We start from the raw sequence: 21023 nt of genomic DNA on the forward strand, positions 1-21023 counted from the left end.
GTTCACCCCTCAGGTACCACATCAAGGGCTCCCATGACGTCCTGAACAGGTCCAACATCCTACGACTATTCAGTCAGATTGCCACTCTTACACAAATTGAACCTGAAAATCTGGAGTGGGTAAAATTTAGAAAGCTACAAGGTGACATCCACAGTGATTCCTCTCCGGTGGGCTTCAGTCAACAGTCTTCAACTGGCAGTTTTAGGGAAAGCACAACTGCTTGCCATCTGGGGTATATACGTACAACAACCCAGCCCGAGGAAATACCCGTATGTTCTCACGCCCCACTACGAGGGCAAGGGGGCCCGTTCAATTCTGCATGGTACAAATAGTCACAGGAAAAGAGGCAGAAATGACCTGGAACGATTAAGCAACACTACAAACATCTGTATCACATACAGAGAAAGTCAGCGGGGAGCACGCGTGTCAGATTGAGCAGAAAACAGAGGAAGCAAGGCAGCGGTATACCTAACAATAGACAGTCATATCTTAGAAAAGTGGAAAGAGGGGGCATTGTGTTTGATCAACAACAACAACTAACACCAATATCCTGGAACATCATAGGGCTAAGCAAAATCACCAGGGACAAGAAGCTACAGAACTATCTAGCAAAGGGAGATAGAGTGTGCTTCCAGGAAACCTGGGCAATGACAACAACACCACTAGTCGTTTTCTATGAACATCAGGTAGCCGCCACGAAAATGAAGATCTTTGGGCACACGTCAGGATGCCTCTCGCTCTTCCTAAGCCACGCCCGCAAATTCAAAACCATAGAAGTGTAAAATCTCCTGAGCTGCAAGTCTTGTTAATTTAGGTGAACAGGGTGAATTGACAACCTTTTTGCCTATTGCTAATAAACTGCTATATCAAGCCAGTGCAAAGTGAAACGCAAGCTTTTATGGATACCTTCACCAGCATGCTGGAGGAACTGCTAAATATCTTTTTTTTTTTTTTTTTTTTTAGAACAATTTTTATTGCGTCAAATACAATGCAGAGCTCTGTAACCCAGAGGCGGACTGCTACATGATACAATAGAAGTATTTTGTTGACTTTTAATATATGCATTATACAAAACTGAAATAATAAAGAAACAAACACCCCTTCCTCCCCCCAATGCACTGTCTTTGCACCACACAGTTAACAGGTATTCGCCCGCCCATAAATGACATATTCTGCTGGACCCTCTAGATCCCATACCACATTCCTGCCCAATTAACCCTTAACAGCAACAACCCCCCCCCCCCCCGGGTGGGGGCTCTTGGTCCAAGCCTCTATAAATTGCCCACCTCCTCCAGATCTTAAAGTGCTTTTGCGGACACCTTCGAGCTTTAGGAATAGGAACCTTCAGACCCATATTAAAATCAAGACCATTTTTACATGCTGAGAGCGATGGCGGTGTCCTTGCCTTCCACTTTCGAGCGATGTCTCGTTTAGCAAGGGTGAATCCCAATAACATCAGATGGGGCTTATAAATATTTCCCCCCACCCCCTCCATTATAAGTAACCGCACCAATTTTGGGGAATAGGGGAGCTTCCAGCCCAAAATCCTAAATAACTTTTAACATCATTACATTGTCATCGCCGGGTACTTCAATACGAGAGGCTTGGATAAGGCACAAGACTCTCACAGATTCGGGGACAAGGTGAGGCCCCTTCTCTCCCTGCTCCAAAACTCGAAGCTACGATCGACACATTCATTAAAAAAAAAACACGCTCCCCACCGCGGCACCCCCAAGCGACCTTTAGGAATGTATCCACAATAGATTATATCTTCCTCAGCGAGAGGCTGGCCGAAAGGCTAGGTGACTTTGCAGTTGACGTCGGTGGAGAAAGCGACCACAGGCCTTTGCGCACCTCCCTCCAGTTAGCACCGCAACCAAAAGCTCTTCAGAAAGTACTAGGGGAACTCACAGGAGAACAGCGGCTTAGAGTCCTCCAAAGAATAAAATGGACCACCAACTTGGGAATTGAACTGTTGGAGTGGGTAGCAAAGAGAGCAGCATGCCCAGGATCTGGATTTACACTGAAGGTAATAAATCAATGGGAAGCCCTCATTACAGAGCTACAGGAGAATTTGTGGGAGGGCCAGCATTAAAACAAGATATCCAGACTAGAATCATCGCTGCACAAGCTGCGCGCATTGAAGGGCATAACGGACTGAAAACAAGCCCTCAGGAATGCGCTTAAGGCAAAAAAGATATGGGGCACACTGTCGGAACCGAGTCCTGTAGCAGCTCTGAGGATAGCCTACAGGAAGAAAGTTTGGGAGGGCAAAAGAAAGCTGATTGAAGAGAAATGGTGAAAGAAAAAAAACACTGAAAATTATGGAGAAATATCCATCGGTTGGACACTCAAAATCCGACAAAAGAGAAAGGCGCAGCAGGATATGTGTGGGAAACACGACCATGCAAACCCAGCTAATTATAGGCTTGTCGCCCTGCTAGATCTAGATGCTAAGGCCTACGCCCAAATACTACTGAAGGACTTGGAGGAATGGGCCAACAAAAAAGAATACTCCCACTCCATCAGACAGGATTCAGGGTAAACAGCTCTACCATGGATAACATCATTGCACTGGCCCACCTCTTCAAACAAGCGGTTAAATACAAGCACTGCCCCTGTTTTGCTGTTTCATAGACTACAGCACAGTCTTTGACGGGGTAGATCAAGGCAGGCTTTGGGGAAATCTGACAGCCTGGGGAATCCCCTCCAAGGTCTTGAAAGCGATTACAGCTCTTTATGAGGAGACATGGGTCCGGGTCAAAACAAGCCCTACAGCAGTTACATCAAGAGTCGAAACCAACAATGGGCTCAAACAGGACTGTGTTTTGGCCGTTCTGCTTTTCAATCTGTACACCACGGATCTGGGTAACGCCTTAAAAGAAGCCAGCTTAGATTAGTGGCCCCTAGATTGGGCATGGTGAGGCTTTCACCCCTCCAGTACGCAGACGATACAGTAGTAATGAACCATACCAGGGTGGGGCTCCTGAGAGCCCTAAATGAATTGCACAAGTATAATAAGGCAAACTGTTTGTTAGTCAATCAGAGCAAAACTAAAATACTTGTATTTGGAAAATATCCTCACAAAAAGTAAGCAATCTGGCAATTGGGAAACCACCAAATAGGGACAACATCCGCCTATAACAACCTCAGGATTTGTCTCTTAGAGAAGGCATCCCCGGCGACTCCCATAAAACATCTAAGCACAAAGATCAATTGATTAATTTTTGCATTGAGGCTTTTGAGTCAATGCTGATAGTCCTCAAGGCTAAACTAATCCCGGCCATCAACTGCGGCCACCTGGCTTTCCCAGAGGCTCTGGATGAAATTAGAGGCGGCCCAGACAAAAGCCTATAAAGCAGTGATACAAGCGTCAAGACAAGCCAGAAAAGCCAGGCTAAGACTGTAATTAGACCTTAACAGACCCAGTCTGGCATTACAGGGGGATCTAATTAAGTATTACATCAGGGTCCTCAAAGCCTCGGATAACACCCTCAAACACCAACTGGGATCGATCTTCTGGGAAGTAGACTCCCCCTGGCATATTAAGCTGACCCAAGCAATTGGAAACCTGAAGATCAAAGCAGAAAGCCTGCCCTTACTCGAGATTCGAACATCTGCCTGGACAAGCGCAGTGAAGCAGCAGGTCCGGGCCATTTCGTATGAAAAGGATAGGGCCTCTCTTCGCTACAACCTCAATACAATGGCACTGGACTCGTCCCACATCCTGGGGAAAGCCAAACTATATTTACAAGAGGCGCTCTTAGTCCAGGCACGTTCAAAAATTCTGTTCATACAGCTTACAGCACTTAGGATTTTGGACTTTAACCCAGCATGGGCTCGTAAGGAATCTTGGCTACATCTCCTATGCTGCTGCCCCAAATTGGCCGGAGATCACCACCGTATGCTACACCCCATTTTTAGGGACAAGGGCACAAGGACCTGCTAGGAGGCTTCAGATTGGTGCTTCTCCAAAACAAATACATGCATCCTTGCGAGAGTGGCAGAGTTTACACACCGTATTAGATCGGCACTCGAAGGTCCGCCACAGTCCTTAGAGCCAGGGACACTGTCATAACTTTAAACAGGAAAACTGTCTGATTCCTCCGCAGTTCGAGCCAAAGTTAAATTGATGGATCCGGGCTACAGTGAGCCATCAAAGAGCATTGTAGTAGGGCTGAGCAGCTGAAAAGTTTACATCTTTAAATCCCCAGCCTTTCGGGCAATCACTGGGGTTGCCGATTAACTACAACAGTAAATGAGTGCGAGGAATTGGCACTTTCCCCTGACACCCTGTATTTGAATACTCCACGGGCTGCGCCAAAGGCGGGACACAGAACAGGGCACTTTCATATCTGATAATGTCTGTTAATGACTATTTTTTCAAGTTCCCTGTGTTTAACTAAAATGGCTCTGAACTCATATATTTGTTAATAAAGGGACTCGAGGGAGTGGGGAAGCGGGGGGAGTGGTAACGATTTTTTTAAGCGCATCTTTACTGTGAAGATTTTAAGTAATTGAACGGTTAAAACATTACTTGCGTATTGCCAAATTAAATACCACAGAAATCTAAAATAAAAATAATTTGTTTTACTGTAAGGCAAAGAAATCTCTTGTTTCTGTCCTGGTCATTTAGTCTTTTGACTTACAAGTATACAGAATAGTAGCATCAATAGTGAGAGATTATCAATGAGTAATATTAACCTACAAATCTGCGTAGATATCTTTTTATTTTTATTATGAGGGTGTTCAATAATGTTAACTAATTTTATAGAGCCCAATACATTCTATGGCATCCTTGGATTTGGAATGAGTTTTTCAAAGTGTAAAGTCCTAAAAATGTTTGCAGGACTCTAACAAACAGGCAACGCACTCTCCCTATAAGTGAGGGTGAAATTTGATTATCCCTTACTGGTCACAGAATGAGCCCTCAAATGTTTTCCCATGGGACAAAAAATATGGTCTGTGGCGTGACTGAGGGCTGCATTAAATTTTTTTTTTCCAAAGACCTTTATTGGTGCCAGATGATTCCATACAAAGCATGATGCCTACATCCCAGGCGGGCCGGCATTGCTAGGTAACATACGATATTGCATTAGGGGCGGGAAGGAGGATATACAGCAAGCCGCCTACAACCACAGCGGGCCAGCCGCGTCAGGTGGGCATTTTATTGTAGATGGCGACAAAAAAGGTCGCAAGACATTTATGAAATAAAATTTGAACAACATAAGAACAGTGCCGCTATTCACCAATTTTGGCAGAATTAAATGTCCGCAATTGTTGAGTCCTGCCTCTGAAATACGTTCATACATGGTGTGCCCCAACCCCCAAGGTTGCATGTTAGGAGTCCGGTTTCTTCCTGTGTGGTGTCCCCCATGCATCAATTCCCATCCCTGCCCTGTGTGTCATCCCCTTCAGCGGGGGAGTCAGTGGTTGTGTCTACGGTTGTGGTGTGTTCCAGGAGGTAAGTCTGGAGAGGACCCCAGATATCTCGCGGGCGAGAGGAGGGTGGTAAGAGTTCAGCATAGGTATGTAACTGTTCTTGGCAATATATGAGGTCGTGTAGCCAATCCTTAAATTTAGGAGCCCTTTCTCTGCCCCATTTACAGGCAATTTGTCGCTTAGCAAGGAGAAGCGCCAAGGAGACATATCGCCGTATTTTCGCGGGTAGCGGTTCGGTGTATCCCAGGAGTGCGGTAAGGGGGTCTTCTGGAACGAGTACCCCTGTCATTTGATCTAAAGCCAACATAACTTCTCCCCAGTATCGGCGAACAGGTGTGCAGTCCCAAGCCAGGTGTTTGATATCAGCTCCCTCCTCCCCACATTGATCGCATTGATCGTTATCACGCAAAGGAAGGTGATGTAAACGTGCAGGCGTATAGTACATGCGGTGTAAGTATTTGTAGTGTATGATACACAGTCTGCTACTGGCGGAGATTTCCCCAGTTTGGCGACAGCAAAAGGACCATTGTTCTTCAGTGAGTGGGTGTCCTAGCTCGCCTTCCCATTTGTTCTTAGCTGGTGGGGGATCGCACTCGCAGTCGATTTGGGTGGTGCGATATTGGAGCGACACCACATGCGTTGGGGTGGTTTGTTGCATAAGAGCGTGCAAGGGGGGCATGATGGAATGTTCTTGTGGGAAACATGGGGTAAGGGTCTGCACATCTTGCCTTAGCCTAATGTAGTAAAACCGCTCTAAAGGGGTGGGAGAGGAGGTTGCGAAGAATATGTCGCTAGTGCAGAATTTCCCTTTCTCATAGAGTTGGCCCCAGGTGAGACAGGATAGCTTGCGTAGCAGGCGGCGGCATCCCCCTTCTTGTGTGACCGGGAGATCATGTCTCCCCTGAAGTGGAAGTAAAGGTGAATAGAGTAGGGGACTGGGTTCGGCTGCAAGGTCTCTCCAAGCGCTGGTTGTGCATGGAACAGTGGTGGAGGCCTGATATCTCGGGACCGTCGGGGTGCTCAAATATGCTGAACATGGTGTGGGGGTCATGTATCCATCATCTATTGCAAGGTGAGGCATGTATTGCGGGGGATTTATCCAGTAGGCTGCGAAGTAAGCCTGAGCACAGATGAAATAAAGTTCTAAATCGGGTATCTCAAATCCTCCGGCTGCAAAGGGTCGCGTAAGGGTGTCCCAGTTCAGTCTGGTTTTTTTTCCACCCCATACAAGGCGAATCAGTTGGGTTCTAATGTCTTTAAAGAAATGGCAACTAGGGGGCGTAAGCGATGTTTGTGAAGAGGTAAAGTAATTTGGGAAGTACCACCACCTTGATCAGGGAGACTCTGCCAGCCATGGAGAGGGGCAGTGCGATCCATCTGGCAATTTTTGCTCTGAGGAGGTCAAGTGTTCGCCCATAGTTGGACTGCATAAGTTTGTCTCGGTTTCGGTAAATGACTATCCCATGGTATGTAAGTGTATCCCCACACCATGTGAGTGGATAGTCCGGTTCAAATCGTGTGGTGGTATCCGTAAGAGGGAATATCTGGGATTTCCCCAATTGATATTAACTCCGGAGAGGTGGCCAAATAGGATGAGAAGTCTGAAAATGGGGTTGAGGCTTTCGTCTGGATTACGCAAATATAACGTAAGGTCGTCGGCATATAGTGAAATTAAAATTTGCCTGTCTGGATGGATCAGCACATGTTTTCTGAAATGTTGTCGGACCTTAGCTGCCAAGGGTTCGATCGCTATGGCGAAAAGTAGGGGCGAAAGGGGACAGCCCTGGCGGGTGCCTCTGGTAATTTTGAAGGTGGAGGATTGGATTCCGTTGACCATGACTCTCGCCTGCAGGCCAGTGTGCAATAAGTCTATCCAGGCCAGGAAAGGAGAGGGGAACCCCATGCGTTGCAGGACAAAGGCAAGGTAGTCCCATTCTAATGAATCGAACGCCTTAGTAGCGTCGAGAAATATTGCAGCGGCGTTCATTTCGGGCTCAATGTCCTGAAGAACCGCAAACAAAGTGCGTAAGTTGTGAGATGTGCCTCTATTGGGTACGAAGCCCGACTGATCTGGGAGTACCAGAGCAGTCATGAGAGGGCTGATGCGGTTGGCGATCAATTTTGCTAGTATTTTGGCATCGACATTTATTAATGAAATGGCCCTATATGAGTCGCAGTACAAGGTCGGCTTGCCTGGTTTGGGCAGGGAGATAATGCACGCCTCGTGCATCGTTGGCGGTAGTATGCCTGTTTCACGAGCCACTTCGAAGACATGTCGCAGTACGGGAATGAGCAGATAGCAGAACGTTTTATAAATTCGGCCAGGAGCCACTCCGGCCCCCGGGCCTTGCCTGATTGTAGTTGCATTATGGCAGATCTAATTTCTTCATCTTCATGGTGTGCTAGGAGAAATTCTCTCTGCCCATTTCCCAACCAGGCTATTGCGGTGTCTTCAAAAAAGGGGGTGAAATTTACCGGGTGAGTTCTATGTGTCTTGTATAGGGTTCTGTGGAAGCTACGGAAGGTTTCCACGATCTCAGAAGTGTTCCTATGTATTTGGCCGTCCCTGTCCTCAATTTCAAGGACCATATTAGAGAAGTAGGGGGGGGCGGATCAGGGATGCGAGTGCCTTCCCTGGTCTATCGCCCTCTCTATATCGGCACGCCTGGTGATATTTCCCTCTAAATTTGCATTCGTTTTCAGATGTTTCCTGATAATCAGAGAGTAAGCTTCTCAACCGAGCCTGCAATTCTGGAGTGGGGGCTGTTTGTAACATGTTATCCGTTTGTTTGAGCTCTTCCTCCAGTTTACGAAGCGTGGAGCGGATGTCCCTCAGAATACCCCCACTCTTTGCAATACAAATTCCTCGATGGTGACCTTAAAAGCCTCCCATATCGTGGAGTAGTGTTCGACCAAGTCTTCATTTCGCGGGAAGAAATCAGTTATTTCTTGTTCCAGCTCCTGTTGGAATACTGGATCTAGTAGGTGTTGTGGATTCAGGCGCCAGGATAGGAAGGGCGAGTTAGCCTGGGGGGGGAGTAAGGGTGATGAGCGCTGGGGAGTGATCGAAATATGTGTGGGAGAGATATGAAGCGTGTGTCAGCCAGGGGGCGAGGCCCTTAGTGATGAGCCATCCATCTATTCTTGACCAAGAGGAGCGAGCCATGGTGTAACAGGATCCCTCCCGAAGCTGTGGGTGTAAATGAGCCAGGCATCAAGCAATTCATGTTCCTCAACAATCGATTTAAGGGTGTAATGTGCATTTGAGTAGTGGTGCGGTTGCGGGTGCGAGCTGTCCAGTGTGGGATCTAAAGTAACATTGAAGTCACTGCCCCATAGTAAATGCGTGGACCCAATGTCTAGGATCTTACCCCAGAGCACCCGGAAGAGCTCTGAGTCATCAGTGTTTGGCCCATAGCAGGAGATGAAAGTAATGGATTGAGCTGCCAGGCGGCCCCAAATGATAGTGTAGCGGCCTTGTGAGTCTTCATGTGACTCTATCGGAGTGTATGGGAGAGATTGTTTCACAAGTATGGCTGTGCCCCTGGCATAGGAGGAATAGGAGGAGAAGCGTGAATAAGTTGCCCATCGGGATGCAAGCGTGGTAGTTTTAGAGGGGCTGAAGTGTGTTTCCTGTAGCATCGCACACTGAATATTGTGGCGGTCTAGGTACGCAAGGATGTGCCGGCGCTTGCGGGGGTCACCCAGGCATTGGACATTCTAAGTCAGGAAGTTATATTTAGGGGGTCTAGGGCAGTCTTCCATGTTGTTGGCATTGTGTGTAGGTTCTGGGGCATGGATGTTGGTGACTACGGTTCTGCAGTATAGTCATATATATTTGCGTGTCAAGACAGTGGTAAGTGGCATAAAACAAAACCCTGTTTCTTTCAAAAAGCGGTACAGGGTCCCCCCTCCCACATCAGCAGCCCAAACCTTCCGTGGCCCGCTCTCCCTCCCATCTTGCCCTTTGCGCTAGATTCCCAACTGGGGAAGGCGGCCTAACTATTAACATAGTCTTAAAGTACAATACGTAGGGTTCACCTGTCGGGTGGAGTCTAGAGGGCGGCCAGAGTCTCCCCGTCTGAGCGAGGGTGCTCGGGTGGTATTGTGCGTCTTCATCTCCTCACAGCCTCTGATACGAATATTGGTTTTGAGGAGTCCATCCGGTAAAGGAATACGGAGTATTTTAAGCGTTTCGAGTGCCACGATTTAGCTCCGGGTCATCACGCGCAGGCCCTACTGTGTGGGTTGAATGCTAATCTATGTTCCGCGCCGGGCGCCAATAAAGGAAACCGTGATTTCCTTGCGGAGTGGCACTGATGTTCATGCTCAATGAACATGGCCTTTCCTGTCCTGGTGTGTGTAGGCTATCCTGATGACTCAAACGCCACTGTAAAGTGCATGTTTTGGATTCTGCGTGCTTTACATTACCTATGGTATGGGCAGTGTTGCGTGGGTACCGCTTAACATCCAATGCTACATTAGGAGTCTGAGCATGTTTGTAGGGGCTTTATAGAAGTCTTTACAGTTCCTTGAGGCTACTCATGGAGTGTTTGTCCGGATTGCGTCGCATCGTAGAGTCAGTTTCTCATGGGTTTATTCTATGTCGGAGGTGCTGCCATTTCTTTCCAAACAGTGGTCAGGGGATAACCGGCCTGCAACTTGTTTGGGTAGGGTCTTGAGGAAATCCTGAGCATGTTGTGGATTGGTGAAGTGCTGTTTTCCTTGATGTGTTACTTTTAGGCAGGCTGGAAACCGCATAGCATAGGGCACATTGAGTTGCTGCAGTTTTTTTCTTGACTTGGAGGAACTTATGTCTCTGCTCCTGAACAGCCATAGTGAAGTCGGGATAGATTGATATCTCCTTTCCCTCATACTGGAGCTGACCTTTTTCTCTAGAGAGGCGGAGGGCGGTGTCTCGGTCCCGGTTATTAAGTATTTTGGCCGGTTCACCAGCGAGCGGTGTGCTTGTTCAACAATGAGAACTGGTGAAAAAAAACCTCTTTGCCAAACAGCGTTATGAGGAGGCGCTCGACGTATTCTTCCATCTTTCCGGTGTCCGTCGATTCCGGCACCCCAAGAATGCGTAGGTTGTTTCTTCTTGAGAGAGATTCTGAATCTTCGTTTTTGGCAGCTATCACCTTCAGGACCTTCTCCATCTCAAGTGCGCGGTTTGTGTTGGCGCTGGAGGCGTCCTCTAGGTCAGATATTCATCGCTCCGCCTCATGTTTTTCCACTTTATGCGTAAGGCCCTCCAGGCTAGCGTTCATAGAGTCCATTTTTGATTTGATGGATGTCGGGCTCCGTTTGGGATCTGGTAGACTTACGGGTGTCAAAGTTAAGTTTTGGTTGCTTCCCGTCTGGTTTCCCCATGGTGATGGAGCGAAAGGTGCGGCGATATGGCCCTGTCCGGAGAGGGTCCACTGCGGGATCCTGTAATGTGCGTCCGTTACCCCGTGGCGGGGGCCGCAAGGCTCGGTGTGTGACGAGCCGGTGGCAGGGGGTGCAGGGTACTGGCAGCGAAGACCTCCTCTGGTCCGAGACAGTCTTTGTGGCTTTCTAGGGATGACCACAGTGTAACGATGTGTGGGTCCGATTGCCAGGTCGCGTCTCCCCAGTGCCGGAGTGTCCAGAGAGTGCTGCAGGTCAGCGGGGTCCTGGCGGCAGGTCCAGAAGCCAATCAGGGTAATTCAGCTGATAAAGGCGTGTGTCTGGGCTCAAGATTGGTGCCACCAAGGATCAGTTCTTTGTAGCCCCCACCTGGTCTATCCCAGCGTCTTGTTCCCAGAGGTAGCGAGCTCTGGGCAGTAGCCTGTGCTGGCTGATGGTGGGTGATAGTTGGGATGGCGGCTGTGGGTCCCAGCAAAAACAGTCAGGCCTGAGGCCCCGCCCCCTCTATGTTTCGCAGTCTCTAGCACCTGGGGGGGCCAAGCCTCGGCACAGCGTCAAATGGCTTGCCTGTGCACTATGAGGTGTTACTGTTCCCATGTATGTTAGGGCGCCCCAGGTCCAGCAAAAAAATGTATGTGTCTTGTAAAGCGCACTGCTGCCCTGAGGCAGCAAAGCAAAATAGAATTGGCCTTAGGGATCTGACCGTGATCGCCTCAAATTGGTCAGGTCTTGTGATGCGAAGCAGATCGGGCGTTGCGCCAACTATTCTTTGTCCCGGTTCCCCCAGGTGTTTACAGGGCCCCGGGCCGGCGTGTGCAGTGATCCAGGCCGCCCAGTGGGATCCGCTAGGCCGCGGACGATCACCCCAGGGGTGGAGGCGTAATTCCGCGGCGTAATGGCAAGGAGGTAGACCAGGCCCAGTGGCGGCGCAAGCGCTCCAGCATTCTAAGGGGGGCAGCGCGACTCACCGCCCTTTCACTCCGCTCGTCTCTCAGGAGTCTCAGCGGTCCCACGTCCGCACGAGTCCAGTCCCCACAGTCGGGCCCGGCAGTTCACTGCGTCCCGCCAAAAGGAGGCAGGCTCAGCACCAGCAGAAGTCGGCGAATCCGCAAGCCGACGGCCCCTTAGCCCCATCGGGGCCCCTGGCAGTGTAGAGGCAGCGGCTGTGTAAGTGGGCACAGTGATCCAGGCCGCCCAGCAGGTTCCGCTAGGCCACGGCCGCTCTCCCCAGGGGTGGAGGTGTAGCGCTGCGGCACAATGGTTTGCAGGCAGACCAGGTCCAGTGGCGGAGCGAGCTCTCCAGCAGTCTTGGGGGCAGCGCGATTCACTCACCGCCCCTTCCCTCCACTCGTCTCTCAGGAGCCTGGCAGTTCACCGCATCCCGCCAAAGGGAGGCGGACACAGCACCAGCAGGAGAAGTTGGCGACTTCACAAGCCGATGACCATTTAGCCCCAACGGGGTCTCCGGCAGTGTAGAGCCAGCAGCTATATCTTTGAGGACGGTGGGTCTGCGTCAGTCAGTTAGATAGCGTCTCGGCCCACTGAACGGAAGGCCGGGGCCGCCATCTTCTGCGTTTTGCCCAGGTAATCAGGAGTGCGCATTCTGCGGATTCAGGGCATTCTCGCGGGCAGCAAAGGAGTTCTCTGGATGCTCCGAGATGTCGGCGATCAGATAATGCCGTTGTACTGCGAAGTGTTCGGGAGTTGAGGAGGATAGTGATCGGATGGGCTCCCGAGCAGCAAGAGCCTCACGTAAGTGCGGCCATCTTGCTTGGCGCCCTCTAGCGCCCCCCTGAGGGCTGCATTAATGCCAGCAGTGTGAGGGTTGTGGTGTTGTAAGATGGGTGTAGGTAAAGTGAAGCATGTACATGGTGTGGTGAGTTGTAAAGTTATTTGGAGGGACTAATTATGTCCTTCTTATGCCTTTGCCCCTTTAATTGCCGTTAACTGATGGAGCACGGAGCGAGACCTCTGACCTCCTGGTCAGGGTAACTGATCTCCCTATGTGCAGCTCTGTCGTTCAGGCACTGCTCCCAGTGCCTTCTGGTGACCTAGGTAGGTGTTCGATGCCCTCCTCCACCCACAGGCTCCTGCCTGCGCCTCATCCCTGTTGGTCTAGTGGAAGAGCATTCTCTTCTGCTAGTCCGAGCTGTGTGTGTCTTCCTCTTTCTGTTTTTCCTCTCTTGTTATCAGCCTCTTTTGCCTTTCTTTGCCTTTATTTCTGTCTTTTTTATTGTCTTTGTTTCCCTGTTTTTGCATACACAGACTCAACATAGTCTCTTACGCCTACGACACCCAACTCACCCTCTCTCTCACCAAGGAACCCAACATCACCAGGCACAGTTTCGGAGAAGGGATGAAGGACATTGCATCCTGGATGAGCAGCAGCTGCCTGAAGCTCAACTCGGAGAAAGCAGAAGTCCTCATCCTTGCATCCACCCCCTCCTTATGGGATAAAACCTGGTTGACCCCGCCCTCGGAAACCCACCCACCCCTACGGACCACACCCATAACCTCGGCGTCATACTCCACTCTTCACTCGCCATGAAGCGCCAAATCAACGCCAAATCCTCCACATGCTTCAACACCCTCTGCATAGTCAGCAAAACCTTCAAATGGTCCCCCCCCCCCGACTCCAGGAAGACCGTCACCCACACACTCATCACCAGCAGACTGGACTACGGAAACGGGCTCTACCGGGAATCAACTAAACACTGCTCCGCAAACTCCAGACCATCCAGAACGCCACAGCCAGACTCGCCCTCGACATCCCATGACATGACCACATCACCCAACAACTTTGCGACCTCCACTGGCTCCCTGTCGAAAAAATAATAATCTTCAAACTGCTCACTCACGCCTACAAACCCTTCCATTACACCAGATCCCAATATCTCAACAAAAGAATCTCCTGCCATGCCCCCTAGAGAAACCTCCGCTCTACAGACCTAGCTCTAGTCACGATCTCCTGCATCCTCAGGGCCAGAGTGGGTGCCAGATCCTTCTCCTACATCGCGGCCCAGACCTGGAACGAACTCCCCCATCGCATCAGCCGAAGTCCCAACACTGCACCTATTCAGAAAGGATTCCCCACGCCCTCTCAGTTAGATTACTAAAGATACCCTTCCTTTTGCCCTGCTGCGAGATTTTTCTTTTTTTCTGTTGGCGTGAATGTTAAGGCTATTTTAAAAATAAAATCATTCAGAAGGCAAGATCCAATGGAGGCTAACGGATATAGCTACAGCAACTCCCACTGGCTAGTCTGATCACAATCCTGGTGGTCTGGGCCAACAAAGGGTGGTGAGGTGGGTGCAGGGAGCGTGAGAGGGGGAGCGTGGGTGGATTAATAATAATTTGTTTTTAAAAAGGAACTTACCTTAAGCTGCCTCCCGCGTCCAGCCTCCATGTTCTTCCTGGTCACAGCAGACACAGGGAAAGACTCCCTGTGCAGTCCCTGTGCTGCTGTCATGCTATGAGAGCAGCGCAGGGATGGCTGGAGTGGCCTGAAAAGACGCTCCTCTCAGGACAGGGAGTCTGCTGTTTCTCCAGCCCGGCTGTTTAATACAGCCGGGTTGGAGAAACCGAAGTGTGCATGTGTGTTTGGCCGACCTGAGATGGCCGGCCAAACACACTTGCGCAGCTAGAGGTGCACATACCACTCCTCTCCCCTCCCATGGCCGGGCCGCCCCTCCCTAGATGCGCTGGCTCAGAGCCGGCAAATGAAAAAATAAAACGATGACAGAACATCATTTTATTTTTCACGTGTTGGCTGTGAGCCAGTGGGGCGATGCTCCTCCACCATTGCGGAGGAACCGCCCTTGCAGGCCACTGCACTGACACAAGCCCACTTTTTCTATTTGTATAAAAAGTCTTAAGACCGGTCTCAAAGTTGCAGTCATTGAATCCATATTTAGAGAACCACTGACCTTTAGCTCAACCACACATGTGAGACTGGCAATTGGTCTTTGCAAAATAAAATTTCTCTTACCTGACCAAGTCTCATATCTGCAGGTGGGAGACAGCTTCTCTTTGCCTCCGCCCGTCTGCTGCTTTGTTGCACCATGCTATGCCTAAATGTAAATTTGCTTCTCGAAATTCCTCTACTCTTCTCAGATTAATCACCCATTTAACTTTATGCTCAGCCATGAGACTTGTGGCATTAGTGGCTTTTACTTCATAGTTCGAAATGTTGTGTTCGAGGCATATGAGCTGCAGATTACACACTTGTGCATAGATCGCCATCTGGTGTTGGGCCCAGATGTTTGCAGTTTGTTTTTCCTCTTGGAAAGTCTTTGGAAGTCACGAGGTCGGTGACTCCTCCTTTGGATCGTATTGCGCATGGGCTTCGGCTCCATCCTCAGATTGTTTTTTTTCCGCCATCGGGTTCGGATGTAATCTTCACGCTCCGGTTCCGAACAGCTTCCAGTTCGACGGTCGACGCGCAATCCTCACCCCAAACCGCGGTATTGTTTCGCTTGCGATCTCACCCACTCGACGCGCCTTCTCATCGGCACGGACTTTCAGTTCCAGTCGTCGACGGCGGCCTTCGGGCCTTTCCAAGCTTCGGTCCTGGCTAATGGAAAGGACTCCATTTAAAAAGTGCCCTCGATGTGGGTCCAAATTTCCCCATACCAATCTCCACGAGGTATGCAATCTCTGCCTCTCCCCTGAACACGAGGCTCGAGACTGTCCGGCGTGTAAGTCCTTCCAGTCCAAAAAGACTATTCGGGACCGAAGAGCCAGAAGAACTATGGCGCACTCCTCGACGACGATTCCGGACGACATCTTCGGAGAAGGCATCGACGCTCCAGAGCGTTACACCAAAGAGGGCCTCGTCAGCGCTTCCGAGGCCGACGACTCAGATGTGGAGGACATCACCCTGGCGCAGAGGGTCGTGAGTACTGATTTACCCCCCCCCCCCCCCCCCCACACCCCTGCCGGCACCGTAAAAGGCTCCGGTCACACCTTCGCCTCCGGGCCTAGGCAAGACCAAGGACACTGCTTCCAACACCGCACCTTCGGGCCCGGTGAAGAAGCCAAGCAAGCCTTCCGGCGGCTCAGGCTCGAGCCAGCCTATCCTCGGTGCCGATAAACACGCTTCGGCACCGAAAAAGAAGCCGACCTCCATATCGACACCGAGCCCCGCACCGAAGCACTCTGGGTCGAAACCCAGCTCTTCGGCACCGACACCACCTTCGGTGCCGACCAAAGCACACAAGTGCACCGACACTTCGAGGCCGAAAACCATCTCTGCGCCGACCAAGCGTCCGGAGGTTCCCAAACCCGGTTCCAAACAACGAACCGGCACAGAAAAGCCAACGGCCCCGACGCCTTCGGCGCCGACAGACAGACCAGCCTCACCGGACTTATTTACACCGGATCCTTTGCAAAAAACACTCACCAAGGATCCAAAAACTGGACATTTAACACTTTTTTCCAAAAAGACATTTGGAGAAGCCTGCTCCACCTCCGCCCCCAAAGAGGAAGGACTCTGCTACCTCTCCATTCAGAATACCTTCCCCACGTCTTCCACCTCCTCCACCATCTCCACCTCCACCCCAAACTCATCGTTTTCCCACCCCTTCTGTGAAGGTGGACTGAGTGGGGGATTTGTATGAAGTGGACGCGGTGTCTGAGGAGTAGCCTCTAGATGTACTTCGAAAGGAAGAGCGGCGAAAGGAGCGTCTAGTAGGGTGTGACTGTAAGGCTCTCATGGACTTCGCCGTATCCGTATCCTACTTCATTTTTTCTAGGGCCTCATCCACCTTTGGGCCAAATAGATGTTCCTGGTCAAAGGGATGGTTAAGGATGGAGGCTTGTACCTCCGGTTTAAACCCTGATATTCTTAGCCAAGCATTGCGACGGAGGAGGACGCTGGTATTGATGGCCCTGGAAGCTGTGTCTGCTGCATCTAAGGCACAGTGTATAGAGGTGTTAGTGATAGTCTTACCCTCTTGAATTAGTTTGTTAGCCCTAGCTTTATATTTTTCAGGGAGGTGGTGCATTATGTTTTCTAACTCGTCATAATGTGCCCTGTCATATCTGGCCAATAGCGCTTGAGTATTGGCGATACGCCACATATTGGCTGCTTGTGACGCAATGCGCTTTCCTGATGCGTCCAGTAGCTTTGACTCTGTCAGGTGGTGGTGCTTCGCCTGACGCCTGGGAATTTGCCCTTGCGTGCAGTGGACACCACTAGAGAATCTAGTGGCGCTGGCCCTCTGATGTAGGAGGGATCTGTGGGGGCAGCTTTGTATTTCTTTTCTATGCGCGGGTTAATGACCCTGGCCCTAACTGGGTCCTTAAAAACTTCTGGTGCATGCTTTACCACTCCTTTAAGCATAGGTAGTATGGAGGTAGACCTATGTGTGGTGTCGAATGTGTCGAGGAGGAAATCTTCCTCCACGGGGTCGGTATGCAAGTCTACCCCGTGATAGTGTGCCGCCCTTTGAAGTAGATGGTGGAACCCCAATGAGTCTTCTGGTGGAGATGGTCTGGAGGGGTAAAGGTCATCTTGTGGGACGTTGGGGATATCAGGGATATTGTAGTCGTCCCATGGGTCTGGGGATCCTGTAGGAGTGGGGTCCCCTGTGGGTAGGTCCTGCGGGACATCCCCTATGTCATCATATGGGTCCCCGTGATCATCATCGTGTGGAGAAGGGGTGGGAGAACGATGAGTTTGGGGTGGAGAAGGCGGAGGGGGTGGAGGTGGAGGAGGTGGAAGAGGTGGGGAAGGTATTCTGAACGGAGAGGTAGCAGAGTCCTTCCTCTTTGGGGGCGGAGGTGGAGCAGGCTTCTCCAAATGTCTTTTTGGAAAAAAGTGTTAAATGTCCAGTTTTTGGATCCTTGGTGAGTGTTTTTTGCAAAGGATCCGGTGTAAATAAGTCCGGTGAGGCTGGTCTGTCCGTCGGCGCCGAAGGCGTCGGGGCCGTTGGCTTTTTAGGCTTTTCTGTGCCGGTTCGTTGTTTGGAACCTGGTATGGGAACCTCCGGACCTTGTGTGCTTTGGTCGGCACCGAAGGTGGTGTCGGTGCCGAAGAGCTGAGTTTCGACCCAGAGTGCTTCGGTGCGGGGCTTGGTGTTGATATGGAGGTCAGCTTCTTTTTCAGTGCCGAAGCGTGTTTATCGGCACCGAGGATAGGCTGGCTCGAGCCTGAGCCGCCGGAAGGCTTGCTTGGCTTCTTCACCGGGCCCGAAGGTGTGGTGTTGGAAGCAGTGTCCTTGGTCTTGCCTAGGCCCAGAGGCGAAGGTGTGACCGGAGCCTTTTACGGTGCCGGCAGGGGTGTGGGGGGGGGGGGGGGATCAGTACTCACGACCCTCTGCGCCAGGGTGATGTCCTCCACATCTGAGTCGTCGGCCTTGGAAGCGCTGACGAGGCCCTCTTTGGTGTAACGCTCTGGAGCGTCGATGCCTTTTCCGAAGATGTCGTCTGGAATCGTCGTCGAGGAGTGCGCCATAGTTCTTCTGGCTCTTTGGTCCCGAATAGTCTTTTTGGACTGGAAGAACTTACACGCCGGACAGTCTCGAGCCTCGTGTTCAGGGGAGAGGCAGAGATTGCATACCTCGTGGAGATCGGTGTGGGGAAATTTGGACCCACATCGAGGGCACTTTTTAAAAGAGGTCCTTTCCATTAGCCAGGACCGAAGCATGGAGAGGCCCGAAGGCCGCTGTCGGTGACTGGAACTGAAAGTCCGTGCCGATGAGAAGGCGCGTCGAGTGGGTGAGATCGCAATCGAAACAATACCGCGGTTTGGGGTGAGGATTGCGCGTCGACCGTCGAACTGGAAGCTGTTCGGAACCGGAGCGCGAAGATTACATCCGAGCCCGATGGCGGAAAAAAAACAATCTACAAAGGTAACCCCATCTCAAAGTCGGGGATAGCTAGGTGGATTGTAAAATGCATTTAAATCTGCTACCATAAAGCAAAGCGAACGCTATCCATTCCCCCGAAAGCCCATTCTACACGAAAAATAGGGGCTTCCATGTCTTTCTTAGGGAACATCCCATTAGATGATATCTGCAAATCAGCTACATGGTCAACACCGCACACTTTCACCAAACACTATTGTGTAGATGTGCAAACTAAGCAACAAGCTAGTGTGGGCCAGGCTGTACTCAAAACGTTATTTCAAACCACTGCAACCGATACGGGTGGTCGCCGCTAACGGTGGGTACTGCTATATAATCTATGCACAAGTTTGTAATCTGCAGCTCATATACCTCAAACGGAATATGGTACTTACCAGTATGCATCTGTTCTTGGAATGTAGAGCTGCAGATCTACACATGCCCCCCCGCCTCCCCGGCTACCTATATCTGTCCCAGTTTATCTTATTTAGATAGCACACACATGGGCATCTTCACTGTTACTACTACGCTCCATCTTTCCCTGCTGGCGAAAAACAATCTGAGGATGGAGCCGAAGCCCATGCACAATACGATCCAAAGGAGGAGTCACCGACCTCGTGACTTCCAAAGACTTTCCAAGAGGAAAAACAAACTGCAAACATCCGGGCCCAACACCAGATGGCGATCTATGCACAAGTGTGTAGATCTGCAGCTCTACATGCCAAGAACAGATGCATACTGGGAAGTAGCATATTCCTTTTGCACAGCATATATTCATGTATCTAGTTATTAGTGATAATTGTTATATGTGTAATATTGAAACACAACTTTTTCGCAAATTACTAATACATTGGTGCCCTTAATCAACTTTTGCTATACATTACACTTAAGTTAACCACTGTAGTGTACATTGTTCCGTTAGATAACTATTATGTTTGTTGCTGTGACTTATGAATCCATGTATTTATAATGCCCTAAATATATTTTATTTTTTGGTGTGAAGAGTGGTGAAAGCTGCAGTTGCTGAGTCGCCACTGACTGCTGTCGACTTTTTGCCAGATGGACTCAGTGTGACAGTTGGATCTTCACGAGGAAAGATTTACCAGTATGATTTGAGAATGTTGACATCACCTGTAAAAACTGTTGGCGCCCACAAGACCTCTGTACAGAGCATCCAGTTTCAGCACAACAATGTATATGTGAAGGTGAGAACCTAACCTTGTATTTAACCAGGAGTTTAAATAACATCTTATCTCTTACAGAATTGTGAACCTTCTGAGATATAGTTGTACTGTTAAGGAGGAATTCAGTATACATCTTACTAGACCGTCAATGTTCAGCAGTGCGTTGCCCAATTGAGTTTTATGAGCTCAGCTTAGGTGGAAAACTCCTATAATGCTTTTGATCAGCTGAACAGAGGGAGGTTAATGCCCCCTTATGTTTTGTGATGTTAAGTGATCAGTGCTCTGCCAAACATTGACCTTGCCAACAGTTTGTGAGTCCTTATTTGAACCTGAATTACGGTCTTTTTAAATACCTATTTTTCTTTCTTCTCAGAAAATTGTCTTCTTAGATTCTAGTCTGTTCCTTTTGTCTTCCATTTTTGTCTGCCCTGCGTTTGGTTGTTCTGTCAAATAATTGCTATATGTTGAGCATATACTTTTAAAGCAGGCTATCTATGTTGATTCTGTTTGCCATTTGAGCATTCAAATGATGATGGTTGCTGTACAACTATGCGATGAATGCTGTCATAGGAAAGGTGACCAGAACATCGGTTTCACTTCCTCCTGGTCCATGAAGGAACCCACAATGAGGCAGATTCACAGTCATCATCCTCTTGTGATTCCTATGCTGGCCTTTCTGTTGTTGAACATTGACCCTGCAGGACTCCTTTGCCATAATAGTATAATAGATAGATGAAAAGCACACCTACAGTTGGGTGTAAGTTACACATTCTTTTTAAAGTTCCCAGATTTATGTCTGTTTCTTGCTTTTGCTCCCTCAGAAAATTACACAACCTGAATTTCCACAGAGCCTTTCTCAGGACTCTCTCTCTGCATTGAGGAGGCACTCACAACTTCAACGACTACTGGGCATTTCTGGCAAATTTAATAAAAAGCATGAGGGCTGTTGATTATTCCAAAAGGAAGAAGGCAAACCACATGTCTTACACAGCTCGAGAATGACTTACTCTTGTCAAAGGTTACTTGCCAGTCCCCTCATAAATATCTGAAAAGTCTCTCTGCCCTCCCTGCTTTGGGTTGGGATGATTTGGGAAGTGGCTGGTGCGAAGTCTGCTAGCACACCAGGGATAGAATTCTTTTTTTTTTCTTGCTTAAAGAA

General features: G+C 49.7%; 1 protein-coding gene across 3 annotated transcripts in view; it reads left to right on the forward strand.

The window, feature by feature from the left end:
- Positions 1 to 21023, forward strand: part of NEDD1 (NEDD1 gamma-tubulin ring complex targeting factor) — a 307814-nt gene that overhangs the window by 88424 nt on the left and 198367 nt on the right. For all 3 annotated transcript variants that reach the window (XM_085653831.1, XM_085653833.1, XM_085653832.1), the window contains exon 7: positions 19684 to 19885. In XM_085653831.1, the coding sequence (XP_085509957.1) occupies positions 19684 to 19885 (202 nt within the window). The remainder of the gene's footprint in view (positions 1 to 19683; positions 19886 to 21023) is intronic.

This window comes from Triturus cristatus, chromosome 4_1 (assembly GCF_964204655.1).
Source record: "Triturus cristatus chromosome 4_1, aTriCri1.1, whole genome shotgun sequence".
Taxonomy (NCBI): domain Eukaryota; kingdom Metazoa; phylum Chordata; class Amphibia; order Caudata; family Salamandridae; genus Triturus; species Triturus cristatus.